We start from the raw sequence: 13,677 nt of genomic DNA on the forward strand, positions 1-13,677 counted from the left end.
TGACACCATAGTATTCTGTCTCACAGTATTTATGTCAAACCCGTATTGGTTCTTTGATTTTTAGTACTCTTTGTATTGCCCATAAGTACATAGAATATAGTAATTGTATTGTAAATATTGGACTGAGATGATTTCAGTTGTACTGGATTTCGTGTCTGAGAATTTTACCTTATGCAGCTCACAGAAATCAGTATTTATGATTTTATTTTGTATCACTTCAAATAAAGACACTGCTTACAGTGTGAACACTTTTATTTCAGATTTTTTAAAGGTGTGTTTTAATTTAAAAAAAGTTTTCCTTCAGTTTTTGCCATTCAAATGCTTCGTTTGATGCATGTTGGCATTAAACTGTTACAGTGTTTTCTTCGCTAAGCCAAAACAGATACATTTCATGAATGGTACACAATGTACTTTTGTATAATTTCAGTGCTTTATCATTACAATACTATGGTAAACAATATGTAAAATACTATTGAAAATAACCTTACATTATGGTGTAGCATATTTAAAAACATGCTATTACCATGGTACAATATGAAATGTTTAACAGATTACCGTTGAATTTTAATTGAAGATACATTTTAATGCTATGTAGTTTACCATGGTATATACTGTAGGGGACCAAATCACAGTGGTTTTACCATAGTGATACTACTATGCTATTATCCATTCATTTCCCAAACCGCTTATCCTACTGGGGGGGTCCGGAGCCTATCCCGGAAGCAATGGGCACGAGGCAGGGACTATGCTATTACTTTAATAATTAATTTAATAATCTTTTTGTAAGGGACACAGGAGATCAATCTCAGGCAAATGGTGGGGAAGGGTGACTTACGTCACAGACTGTGGGCGATGACAGTAAAATCTGATACATGCAGAATCTTTGAAGGAATTTTATTAAAATAAATATAAATGTACATGAAATACACACACATACTCATACAGACATTTGTTTGCCAGAACAGAACAGCCGAGCAAATTTAGTTGCACATATACGCTTGGAAAAAAAAAAAGAGTCATACTTCAGTGTTGAAGATGGAACTGAACCAATATGAATCTTAAGCAAGACATTTCTGTTCAAAAGTGCATTCCTGAAAATGAAGAGAATCACATACATGATAGGATGTTTCTTATTGACTGGATGTGAAACACCTTCAGCTGTCCACTATAAACATTTTCATTAGACTGGTTTGAAAGGTACAGGCCGCTGAAATCCACAGACTGCTGGTAACAATAACATTCTTTATTACTATTCATTGTGTCCCCTTTCTGACCAAACTAGTCTTGTGTTTTCATTCCTCTGGAGCATAATGAAAATGACATGGAAGACAATGCAAGTCCAAGGTGATGGATAAATATCAGTGTGACAGTACCAATGGTATGAATTAAAGGACAATGACGGCACTACTTTCTAAATGTGACACGAGTGCACAGTTTAATCTCTAATGAAACGTTTCTGCACATGGTCAAAACACAGAGGATATTATTGCTTGAGACCCTGACGGTTTAAGATAAACTCAACAATGAAAAGGACAATTTCATGTTTCATGTACAAGAAGCCACAAAAGGAGCCATTGACCTCTTCTATTTTGCAAGTACATGCATTTACTCGCAGGTACTTGCAGGTACTTGCAGTGTCACACTTGGCTATATCTAAGCCTAACACTGTTTACTCAAAAAAGACTGGATTTACCAACGGAGAGGTAGTTGCAGGAAGACAGAACATAGCCTCCCCCAAGGAAATAAGGGTAGATGCAGCCATGACAACCACATCTCTTAAAGAAGCGTGATAATCAGCCAGCGAGCCCTACTTTTCTTCTTCTTTTCTGCAGTACGAATCCACTCGGATTGCTATGTTTGCTGACAGCATGAACCAATTGAGTCACATGCTATGGAGGAGCTTGACGTGTGCAGAGTCACGTGTGCTGTCACACTGGGAGCCTGGCAAGCACACGTTTGGTCATGTCAGTTCAAATATGGCATGTTTGCAGCCAGTACCTGTGAGCTTAGCTACAATTCATCTAAAGGGAAACAAAAGCACCTTCCGCAAAGAAACTTTTGAGGGGAAAATAACTCTGCTTGTAAATATGTACTTTAAATAAGAAGACAACTAAAGCTTTAGTCTAATATTGAAAAGAAACCAGGAAAAGAAGATGGAAAACAAACCAGGGACGAGTGCTGTCAGCAAGCTTGGCATTGTCTCTGGGAAGACAGAACCTCTTTCTATTGAAACCCTTGAAGTTACAAATGTCTTTGACGTGAGCATATCTGTGCATGACGCAGGTCATTAAGGGAAGACCACTTCTTCGCCATCTTGCTCAGCTGGCAGCTGGGGCCAGCTAGGTGCTGGAGCCTGCTTATTGCTTATAGTCTGCAGCCACGCTAAACGCATACAAACGTACGCTAGGAGCCCGGAGGCTGAAACACTGGCGCATGTAAGCATGCTCATGCAGGCAGAGGTAACGGATGTAGTCATAAATACACACGTTGGTCCACGGTTGTGCAGATCCTTTGTGGTTTAGCTTTTTTAGCAGAGAGATAAATACTTAGTACTTTGCTGAATTGATAATTCTTTTATTTTTTTTGTGGTAGAGATACTTTAAGTAGGAGTCCTGCTCCTGATGGATCTCCATGATCCTGCTGCCTCCTGGGCTTCATGGCCTCACCAGGGACCAGCCCCCTGTGCTTCCCCAAGGCCTGCTCCCTCCACGGCTTCACACTCCTGCTGCGTAATGGGGCTCTGAGGTTCAGTTCCCACCAGGTCAGCACAGTTTTCTCTCCGCGAAGCTTTCCTCTTTACTTGACCATTACACAGCTGCTGAGCTGAGCCTGCCCCGCCATATTCAGTTCCTGCACTGCAGGCTCCATGCTTGCCGTTGTCCCCGGACTCCAGCGTCCTTGAGCAGGGAACAAGGGGAAAGTAGGCAGGGGCGGGCCCTCCGGCAGGGGCAGGGGCTGCGATGGGGCTTGGGAATGGACCCAAGGTTGTTGGCTGATGTGCAGATGAGCCTCCAGGAGTTGCGCAGCAGAGAGCACCGGAGACAGGGAGGAAGAGGAGGATGAGGAGGAACTGGATGCAGCTGGTTCCATGGGTTGTTGCTGCCAGAGCGGGCCCTGCTGATCGAGAGGGGCATTTCTGTGCGTTCGGAAGGGCAGGGGAGAGTCTGACTGCTGTTGCTGCTGGCTGGGAAAGGGAGGCCGTAGCTGATGCTGCATCTGAAGTACCCTGTACAGAGAGACAGAGGTCAGACCCACTGGATAAGGAGGTGGGGTTAAACATTAAGGTCACATGGCTATTAAAAATGGCCCCTGGGTCCCGACTCACTTCAGTTGGTGTAGCACCTCCTCTAAAAGGCAGGGGCGTTCGTGGAGCCCAGTGGAACCGTTGAGGCAAGCGGGGAGTCCCGGGTGTCCTCGGCTGCCCCGGAGGCATGCAGTGTTGGGGCCCTTGATCTTGCTGAAACCTAGCTGGCCCTTGGCTCGGGGTACTTTCCTGAGCTGCTGCCGGAAGGCCTTCAGCCCTGTAAGGGTCAGGGGCTCAGAATTACTGGACTACACCATACACTGAATGGAGTGGCAGCTGCTTAGGGCAGTTCCTCAAACCAGAAAGGTTACATAATCCAAGCTGACGGCTTTTGACCTCCAGGCACTTACCTTGTGTGAGAGACGTGTCAGAGGCCCGACGCCCCTGATGGAAGCTGGCATGAGTCTGAAGCAGCAAAGAGGAGGACTGGGTGAAGGGGAATGCTGTGGGGCTCTGTAGAGCAGGCGGGGGCTGCGAGGGGCTGGTGTTGGAGGAGGTGGGCAGACAACTGTCTGAGGATGTGCCGTCTGAGGGACTGACCACAGTACCTGGAAGGAGACACTGCCATGTTAGATGCCTGACACCGGTTGTTTCCCAGTTCAGCCCGCATTTTCGCTCCCTCCCAGTTGTAGGGAGTTCGGAGGGAGCAAAAACACGGACCGACTGTGAGTGAGTCCCCGAGAACCGGATTGGGATACATTGTCTTATGTATGTTTTTTGTGTCTGTGTGTACAAGCGGCAAACTCACAGGGAGCGCTGCCCATGCGGAAGTGGGTGGAGACCTCAGCCACCGTGTGTCTGCGGGAGGTGTTAGCGGGCAACTGGATGGGCGGGGTCACCAAAGGCTCCTCCTCCTCCAGTTCCTGAGGCTGCACCTCTTTGCCGACAGCACTCTCCAACAGACTGATGGGAGATATGGACCGGTTCTGAAGCAGCCCATTCAGGCCTGCTTCAACAGGGAAGACCACCTGCTGGACACATGTGAGGAAAGGGTGGGAGGATACATTAGCACTGTTAGCATTGATCTTTTGCCCTGTTACTGATCCAAGAGCAGCTAGCTAAGCCGTTTTTGGAGACAGATGCGACATCAGTACATGCTTCTGGATAAAGGCGTCAGCCAAGCAAAAAAAAAAAAAAATGGTTATTGATTGGTTACTTAGGGTGTCCACTAACCCGGAAGTGCTGACAGGAGTCACACTCTGTCTCCCCATGTGCTGTGGGGCTCACCGTCGACGGCTTCTGGAAGGCTGTCTGGAAGCTGTCAGAAAGTTCCATGGCCACATGGGGGCGGGGAGAGGGCCTCAGCTCTCGGCCAGAAGTTTCACTGGGGCTTTGGGGGCACTGCCCCCCCCCACCAGCCTGCAGGCTGAGCTGATGTGCTCGTTGCTCCTTCAGCCGCTCCAGAAGCAAGTAGTAGATGGCCGAAAAGTGGTTGTAGCTGCTCTTCTGGAGAGACTGGATCAGAGGATGGACCAGGTCAGACATCATACATTTGAGCCCTGGGCTGATCTCTTCAAAGACCAACATACAGTTCAATGACATATCAGGACAATTAATCATCATGTTTTCTTTTGCAATTGCCCTGCCCAGTCCTTACCTCAATGGTTCTCTGCCGATCGATTCCAAGAGCCTGCATGATTCCCAGCACCGACTGGCTGTAGTCCTCCAGGCCAGAGCTGGAGCGGATGGCAGGACAGGTGAGCCCCAAGCAAGCGGCTGGATCAGCCAGTATCCAACGGTGCTGCTTGATTTGGGCAATGCTGATCCGCTTGGCAGGGTCTACCGCCAACATCTTCCGAATCAGGTTTTCACAGTCTGAATTAGAGGAGAGCAGGAAAGGAGGAGGTTGAGACCGATTGGTGGACGTGTATCCCTGCCCCGCCCTCAGTTGCACTGGCCAATCACACAGCTAATGTGCTCTGAAGAGCGAATGGTATGTTGGTGCGGGAGGGGACCGGGGCCTGCTTACCTTGCGACATGAAGAACGGAACTCGGAAGCGGCCTTCCGTGACTCTCTGTCTCAGCACAGGTAGGCTGGGTCCGTCAAAGGGCAGAGATCCACACACCAGCACATAAAGGACAACACCCAGGCTCTGGGAAAAGTGAGGGTGCAATGCCTTTAACATCAGCTAGTCGCAAATCTGGAGGGGTGGGGGTGCCGGTGAGTCAGAAGTAACACCTGTTTTTTCTAAATAACCATTGGGGGCTAACATGAAACAGTCCTAATTAGTAAATTATTGCCACCTGCAGAAAGGCAGTTGAGGTTATTTGTGATCTTAAGATGCACTACTTAATATAATAATAGCACTTGTCAGGTTGGGAAAGTGAGCAAAAATTTAGTAATTAAAGAGCAATCTGATGTATGGGGCATAAGCAAAATTTCAGGGAGGGAGTACAGTATGTGGTTTCTGCTTACCCAAACGTCCAGCAGAGGGCCCTCATACTCCTTCCCCTCGAAGACCTCGGGAGCGGCATAGGGAGGGCTCCCACACCACGTGGACAGGGACTCCCCAGCAGTGTAGAAATTTCCGAAGCCAAAGTCTGAAAGGGTAGCATGCAGAGGATTGACACGTGTTCTCTTTGCTGTCCTGCACGCAGCCTGGCTAATCCAGTGCTAAGCCAGCAGTCAGTATCCCAGGTCAGTGCTGGATGCAGTATAGCTTGCCAAGCTAGCAGTCAGTATCCCAGGTCTGTGCTGGATGCAGTGTAGCTTGGCAAGCTAGCAGTCAGTATCCCAGGTCAGTGCTGGATGCAGTGTAGCTTGCCAAGCTAGCAGTCAGTATCCCAAGTCAGTGCTGGATGCAGTGTAGATTCCCAAGCTAGCAGTCAGTATCCCAGGTCAGTGCTGGATGCAGTGTAGCTTGGCAAGCTATCAGTCAGTATCCCAGGTCTGTGCTGGATGCAGTGTAGCTTGGCAAGCTAGCAGTCAGTATCCCAAGTCAGTGCTGGATGCAGTGTAGATTCCCAAGCTAGCAGTCAGTATCCCAGGTCAGTGCTGGATGCAGTGTAGCTTGCCAAGCTAGCAGTCAGTATCCCAGGTCTATGCTGGATGCAGTGTAGCTTGGCAAGCTAGCAGTCAGTATCCCAGGTCAGTGCTGGATGCAGTGTAGCTTGCCAAGCTAGCAGTCATATCCCAGGTCAGTGCTGGATGCAGTGTAGCTTTCCAAGCTAGCAGTCATATCCCAGGTCAGTGCTGGATGCAGTGTAGCTTGCCAAGCTGGCAGTTATATCCCAGGTCAGTGCTGGATGCAGTGTAGCTTGCCAAGCTAGCAGTCATATCCCAGGTCAGTGCTGGATGCAGTGTAGCTTGCTAGCCTAACAGTCGGAATCCTAATATCAATGATGAACAAAATCTGGTAAAAAGTCCTGTTCATTGTCTTGTGCTATCTATAGCGCACATCATACCTGCTAGCTTGATGTTCATGTTGGCATCCAACAACAGGTTCTCGGTCTTAAGGTCCCGGTGCACAATGTGGTGCTGGTGACAGTAGTCCACTGCTGTCAGGATCTGACAGAACTTCTTGCGGGCCTCCCCTTCACTCATGCGTCCGTTGGCAGTGAGGTAATCTGCAGAGTACAGAGGCGAGCTCATTCTAATAGCCGCGATAAGGTTTGTCCTGTGATACTGCTCGCTGACTCCAAACCAGCTCGTCTAACATGACGAGAGATTCCAAGGAGCGAAGAGACCGGATAATTTGACCCGCCGGTTTTAATTCTCCCACCTCAGTGGTTTTGAAACTGACTGAGTCACTCTGGGTGGGGAGTCAAAGGGTATTTTCACCGGACTGGAAACTTAGTAGCTCAGAAGATCAGACAGAGTGAAGCTGCATTTCCAGCTTACCGAACATCTCTCCGTTCCTCGCGTATTCCGTCACTATGTACAGCATGTCCTTTGTCTCCATGACCTGTTAGACACAAAAAAGAAGCTCTTTAGTTTAGGCAGTATAAGGTATGGCACACTAGGGGAAAGAAATGCAGTAGTTAGACCAACAGATCGCCTTCAAGCACCTGAAATGACACCCGCATAAACCACACCACACATATTTTTTGCAGGTTAGTGGGTTCTGTAATTCCATGTATTTTTAGTTCTGTCCTTCATGGTGCCGTTATATAAGACCATCTGCAGTCTGAATTTTGGTCTACAGCAGAAAAAGCTCACAGCTTCACGGTACATGCGGGTGATGCTATCGCGTCACCTTCCTCAACCTCTCACTTACCACAACAACCACACAGTATCAAAGGCGGAAGCTGTCCTGCATCCTGAAACTATTTAAGACTGCCCCACCTTACGGGGGCCTCAAAAGTGCACCAGTGTACACTATATTGCGCAAGTTGTAGATGATCCAAGGAAAAACAAGATGTACCCAGCAGAGAGGGAACTTAGTGGACACACGTGTGAATTTTGCTGCGAGAACAGCAAATTTTTGCTGAGAAAAAAGTGCAGATTTAGAAAAAAACTGGACATATTTAACCACAAAGCAATGAATATTCCAGAAGATCACAAACGCATTGTTTCAGTTTTGCATGTCATGGAACTCTGCAACTTGCTGACTGACCTACTTATGAAAAAGTAAATCTTCTGAGGTTGACATATGGTTAAGTATGTTGTGTTTTCTCCCCCATATTCCCTCAGGGTGCTGAAGGGTGAACGTGATCGGAGGCAGGGGCTAGGGGGTTGGGAGAGACGCTGAGGAATGTGCTGAGAGATAGGCTGAGCGACGTGCTGAGGAACATGTGCAGGAACATGCTGGTGTGCAATGTAGTGGGATCACCATGAACAAAGTCTGTGCATTAGGACAGTTTTTCCCAACCGAGTCCTTGGGGACACCTAGTCTCCCTCAAAAACTGAGTGAGTTTTGTGTAACATATGATGAGGGGTTATTGGTGGTTTCATCGCAAAAACAACAGAAAATTAAGCGAGTTCTATAAATTTGCTCTTCGGTTATTGGTGCCAATTCAGACTGTGGGATTAGTGTTGTTTGGGAACAATCTGCACTTTCAACCAAATCCTCAGGAATTCACCCAATTACTGAACCTAAAGCAACCATAATGAAGAAAGTTGGCATTCGGGTTTGCAAAGAGTGTACTTTCCCACTAGGGCGGGCCTTGTGCAGTCACTCGGATGGCAGGGCGCTGTCTGAGCTGGCCGTCTCAGCCGTTTGGCAGCCCAGAGAGCGACGCGCTACCTTTCAGCAAAATGTACGAGTGCAGGGAGGGCAGCCAAGCCAAGCACCTTCACACCATGGACACGGGGCACTGAGCGGGTTCGATCATAATCTGCTTATCATAAGCCGCTTCACAGGAGCGATTACAATATTAATGTACTCAGATTACCGGCAAGAGCACGAATGCGTGAGTGTGTGCGTCTGAACGCAACTTATTTAATCAACAAGCTTTTTGGAAGGTTGAAAGCCTACAGCTGTCCAGCTCAGTGTTCCTGTCTCTTCATCCTCATACTTTGTGTTTACAACTGTTTTCAAAAACCAAGTGAGAAGCAGGGAAAATTAAAAACAAGCAAAACTGCAAGATTAAAATAAGAACTTTCTAGAAGCCAAGGGTCAATCCTCAATTCAATACCAAGCCTCTGTCTCATGGGGTACTTCCCTCAGATCTTTTGCCCCCTTGCCAAATCATTCTCCCACCAGGGGCAATTACACACATCTCACGGCTGGTCCCCGCTGTGTCCTACCTGATAAAGCTTGATGATGTTTGGGTGACGTAGCAGCTTCATGATCTGAACTTCTCTGTAAACTTTTCTGAGATTTGAGGAGTTCAGCCTCGTCTTATCAATAATTTTGATGGCAACCTGCGTGTTGATAGTGGTCAACAAATAGTTTTGTCATTTAAAGCCGAAACTGTAGAAAGACATTTTTGCAACGTATAACGTCATTTTACAAGTTTCAAGATTTTTTCTCACGATACTACGAGATGCTGCACTCGCATCAGTTAACAGTACATTGAAGAATAGGTAACGGCACCAAACAATAATGACAAGGGAACAATAAGTAGACAATAAATATTTAAGTATTATTTTAAAACACAACGTAGAGGATACAAAGCTTACTGTTTATTCCATAAAGAAATAAAAATATGATGCAGTCTTATTACATATTTTTATATAGGAATCCTCTAATAATAATAATAATAACAATAATAATAATAATAATAATAATAATAATAATAATAATATAGGCTACCTGTGTTTTAGTAACTTTATGCTGTGCAAGTTTCACCACAGCGAAGTTCCCTTTCCCCAGCGTCTTCAGGATTTCGTAAAAGCCGACTTGGAGAGGTCGACCCGGGTTGCGGACGGGCTGGGACCCAGCGGGACCCTCTGACACCATTACCATGTCGGGGCTATTTCTGATTTTCTTGTTTTGTGACTTGTTCGTAGTCTTTATTACACCTGGATTTTTTCAAAAGAAATATATGTAAAATGCTTAAAACCACTAGATACGAAGTCGAATTGGTAAATTGAGTACAGCACATATTACAAAAAGTAATTCAAAGGAAAAAAAACTCCAAATACAAATAACAGACCTTTTTCCCATTTTGGAAAAAATCTTGTATCATTCGACAAATATTAATTCACAAATTACGAAATACGCAAATTGATAGACAACGTGCTGTGAAATGTTAACAGAGAAAATTAATAGATTTACTACTTTTTAAATGGTCAGGATCATAATTTTGTTTAATCAACGAAAAAGAAACGGTTTTTTAATAATCTGAAAAATGCTGCATTCTGGTGTGGCGGCTTCATGCAGTAGTATTAGCCTGTATTTCAATGCTTAAATGTTACATACATTACAAAGTTTGTCTGTGGAAATAACTGTAAATTAACTTACCTTAACAGTCATCCACACAGCCTATCCTTTTCTTTAAAAAAGGCAGTAAATCCCTCACAGACAGCAAGTTAAAGTCCGAACAGTGGCATACATACGCGCTACAACCTAAATGAAAGTAACCGCATGCTGTCCCGCACTTGCCGAGCCCTCATCGCTGACGGGCTCCTCCCCCTACCTCCCCGCCTCCCCCCACCCCCCAAGCCGCAACAAACGGATACCTGCCCCGCTGACGTCGTTTTCGCGTCACACTTGGGGACAGGTTGCCGGGCAACCGCAGCTCGTTCGTAGTCTGACGCTAACGCTGATGGAGGGGTTGCCTGGAGATGAGGGCGATGACGCAAGCGCCAGAGATTGTTGTGAACCTGGGTCCGCGTCGACTCTTCCTGCTGGAAGGCACGAGCCATTTCCGCAAATGTTCGCACCATTTCTCTTGCGTAGTAACTTAAAACATTACATCACTGTTCGGAAAAGTGGTGCCGCAGTTTGATGTGCACAACGTGCCAAGTGTTGTGTCCAGGGAAATGTACTAACGCCAGGTGGGTTTCTTATGTCCTGATGGATGATAGCTGTCGCCACTTATTGTTTCTTGTGCATATTGGACACATTATTTAATACTTTTGTCTTTTAATGCCACATGCAGTTCTGTAAGTGCCAAGGCAAGTCCACATACAGCAGAGAATTACTTGGCATGTTCATAATAAATGTATTACAATTGTCTTTGGAAATCAACATCCAAGTTACAACAATTGTTTTACCAAATTATTATCTCCTTTCTATGCAGTCCATCTGTGCTTGCTGTGTCTTACATTTAATTTTTGAACTAGACTCTTCTACGGTATGACACGAAAGAACATGCTGTTATTACATGACCCCCCAGCTATAGGGAATAACGTCAGCACCCTTCTGAGGACCTCTGGGTGTACAGCAGCTGCTATATCAGGGCTTTGCACCGCTGGTAACACTTCCTAAAGCAATCTGCAATTAAAGCACAGTCTGGAATGTGTCCATGTTCTAGGCACCATTTTTCCTGAAGCACATTTCTAAATTGAAAGGCAGGTGCGATGCAGTAGGAAGTGTGGGGTCACTGTACCTTTGAGCGTGACGTCAATTTATCCATGATCACACCTTTTCTGGTTAATGCATCCTAACACAAACTGCGTAAATTAACTCTTTCACTACCAGCCCTGGCAATACCGACTTAAAGATTCCTGGTTTATCAGCGACCACGTCAGGACTGAAGCTATAAGCGTAAAGAGATTGAGGTTTTCGGGGAACTGGCAAAAAACACAATGGTAATGACTGGGAAGGTGAATTCCATTCAAAAGTACTGGACATTCCCAGATGTTTCACTACAACCGAAATGTTCCTGTGTCTCCTGCTGTTGGTTGTCAGAATCATTCATTCCTCATAAATGAACATCTGGCACATGCTCCACTCTTCTTCATTATGTATTTTCCCCCCCAGCTCCTGGGGGAATTGCTCACAGAAAAGCTCTCATTAACTCAGGTATGCGACCGAGCGCAAGCCGAGTGTGAAAACTCCCGCAGCACGCTGGTGAATGTGGGAGTATCCCAGACGCTCACATCCTGCAGAGACTCTGCCAGTGCTTGTGTACAATTTACAGCTATATTAGTCATAATTACAATTGAATTACAGCTTAAACCTGCTGCTTTTGAAGCACAGCCCTCCTGCTTTTCTGTCCATATCTATACTATGATTTCGTATGAATAATTTTAATGACTGCTTTCTCCCATCTTCCCCCTATACCAAGTTATTGTGTCTGGCAGCGGTCTGGTCATATCAAAAGCCGCCAGAACACATTACGGTACAAACCATAAGATAGACGGTGAAAACAGAGAAAATGTAGAAGAAAATGCATGATGTCACATTGAAGAAAGCAGAGAGGGAAAAAGGTCAAATCGTTCAAGTCAATCGAGTCTTTACAGGAAGGACAAAAAACAAAATGAAAAACACGTAAAGGTCATCTTGAAGCGTCTATATTAAGCCTTGTGGTGATTTAGAACTCCGAAGTTAAATGTCAAGCACGTTCTTACTACTGCAATACGCCCACAGTCGTCAATAATTAAGAATTTATTTTATATTCATGAAAAATGTGACAATCCAAAACTGAAATAAGAAACATCTCTATCTTTAACATTAAAACTACACAGAGGAATATTTTGTCTACCAGTGTCTTCACTCTTTCGTACTCGAGTTTAATGATCAGACATTGAGCAGTAAATGGCTGAACATCGGCAACAGCAGTAGTTCCATAAAAAGGCTTCCTACCATGAGATCCTCCTTCGGGGCCGAACTCCAATCCCAGCAATGCGACCTTAACCACAAGTAACCAAACACAACACAATACTTCTGGCATCTTCGTTTTTTTGATTGCACTCACAGATTTTTAAAAAAGAAATTCAATTTCCCCTTCTGGGGACTGGAAAAATACTCCCCACAATGTCAGAATAACAGGTTTTTATCACACTGTGGGAAAATTGATCCCCTAAACATAATATATACATAGCACACACACACACACACACACACACACCAGGTAGCCTAGCTACATGTCTTTGGGTAACTGGGGGAGACATGTAAACTTTCCAAGCTTGATCTAATATGTGCATATTTAATCACCCACTCCTTGTTTAACAACTACCACAGGCAGTGACCAATGTGTGCATTTACAACCAAATTACATACGCCTGACAGCAGTGCACGTCATAGTGAAAGACATCTCAGAAATAGGCCATAAAAAAGTTGTCAAAGACTTCCACTTTTTGAAGGATAAAGGAAACTGAGTATGGAAAGCAGAAGCACAGTCATGCTCACACCTAGGCCACCATGATTTCCACTTAGCAGCCATTTCGCTTGATGGCCTGGCCGTTGGAACGGAACTCTAACGCTACGTGAGGAGTGGTCATATAAACTTAGCGAATCTATCAGTGATGGATGACATTAAATAAACAGATTACCTAATGATAACCATTTTGGATGGTTGCTTATGGTTTTTGAAAAAGCTGGTTCAGATGGCATGCATGTGAACGTGCGTGATTGTCTGGCCTTTTCCTTTGGGACGCACGCTCTGCAAGTGTCCTCTGTTTGAAACAAGCGACACTAAGTGGAGGGTCATGAACTGGCTGTTCACTTCGCCCGAGCGTCGTGAAAGTTCTGAACAAAAAGATTTCGTCCTTTTCAAGAATTTCTTAGCATTTGCCTGAAGTGTGAACTGAGTGTGATCGTGTGTGAGACGACAAGGAGAGTGTGACCTTGCTGAGAATTAGACACCTCACCTGAGACTATACCACTGTCTGGTCAAGGGCCTTTCCCCATCAGCGAGTCGTCAGCAGTGGAGTGAATATTCATCGATCGAACCATTCCCAGGGTCTCCCAAGCGTCTCACCGTGTGCGTTTCACTTCACCCTACCAGCTCCATGGGCTGCACATGACTTACAGGAAGGGCCACGTGAGTCTCGGCTGAGCATCATTACTTTTCGCACTCTACAAATACCAACATCAGAG

At 45.6% G+C, this 13,677-nt stretch overlaps 1 protein-coding gene and 1 long non-coding RNA gene across 9 annotated transcripts; one reads left to right on the forward strand and one right to left on the reverse strand.

Annotated features, from left to right (window-relative positions):
- Positions 1-879: 879 nt before the first annotated feature.
- Positions 880-10,301, reverse strand: sik1 (salt-inducible kinase 1). 4 transcript variants are annotated; one of them, XM_049014696.1, is made up of 13 exons: positions 10,153-10,301; positions 9,502-9,710; positions 8,994-9,110; positions 7,146-7,209; positions 6,710-6,871; positions 5,721-5,845; positions 5,274-5,397; positions 4,902-5,119; positions 4,532-4,759; positions 4,053-4,272; positions 3,655-3,852; positions 3,326-3,521; positions 880-3,226 (listed from the first exon to the last, which is right to left on the reverse strand). In XM_049014696.1, the coding sequence occupies exons 2-13, from the start codon at positions 9,652-9,654 to the stop codon at positions 2,797-2,799; spliced, it is 2,235 nt and encodes a 744-aa protein (XP_048870653.1). In that variant the 5' UTR covers positions 9,655-9,710; positions 10,153-10,301; the 3' UTR covers positions 880-2,796. The 4 variants fall into 4 exon arrangements, with proteins under 4 accessions (XP_048870653.1, XP_048870644.1, XP_048870637.1 ...); XM_049014687.1 differs by having other exon boundaries at positions 4,053-4,275; XM_049014680.1 differs by having other exon boundaries at positions 4,478-4,759.
- Positions 5,852-6,610, forward strand: LOC125742582 (uncharacterized). 5 transcript variants are annotated; one of them, XR_007398135.1, is made up of 4 exons: positions 5,852-6,142; positions 6,193-6,342; positions 6,393-6,441; positions 6,540-6,597. It is a non-coding gene; the product is annotated as an uncharacterized LOC125742582 (long non-coding RNA). The 5 variants fall into 5 exon arrangements; XR_007398143.1 differs by lacking the exon at positions 6,393-6,441 and having other exon boundaries at positions 6,589-6,610; XR_007398138.1 differs by lacking the exon at positions 6,393-6,441 and having other exon boundaries at positions 6,540-6,575.
- Positions 10,302-13,677: the final 3,376 nt, after the last annotated feature.

Source organism: Brienomyrus brachyistius, chromosome 1 (assembly GCF_023856365.1).
Source record: "Brienomyrus brachyistius isolate T26 chromosome 1, BBRACH_0.4, whole genome shotgun sequence".
Classification (NCBI taxonomy): domain Eukaryota; kingdom Metazoa; phylum Chordata; class Actinopteri; order Osteoglossiformes; family Mormyridae; genus Brienomyrus; species Brienomyrus brachyistius.

Excerpts from the sequence above, each read along its gene's own strand:
- sik1 (XM_049014674.1), bottom strand. The coding sequence starts at position 9,654 with ATGGTAATGGTGTCAGAGGGTCCCGCTGGGTCCCAGCCCGTCCGCAAC. Across the intron at positions 6,872-7,145 it reads GAGGAACGGAGAGATGTTCG|ATTACCTCACTGCCAACGGA; the intron begins GTAAGCTGGAAA and ends TGTACTCTGCAG. Across the intron at positions 4,760-4,901 it reads ATCGGCAGAGAACCATTGAG|TCTCTCCAGAAGAGCAGCTA; the intron begins GTAAGGACTGGG and ends CCTCTGATCCAG.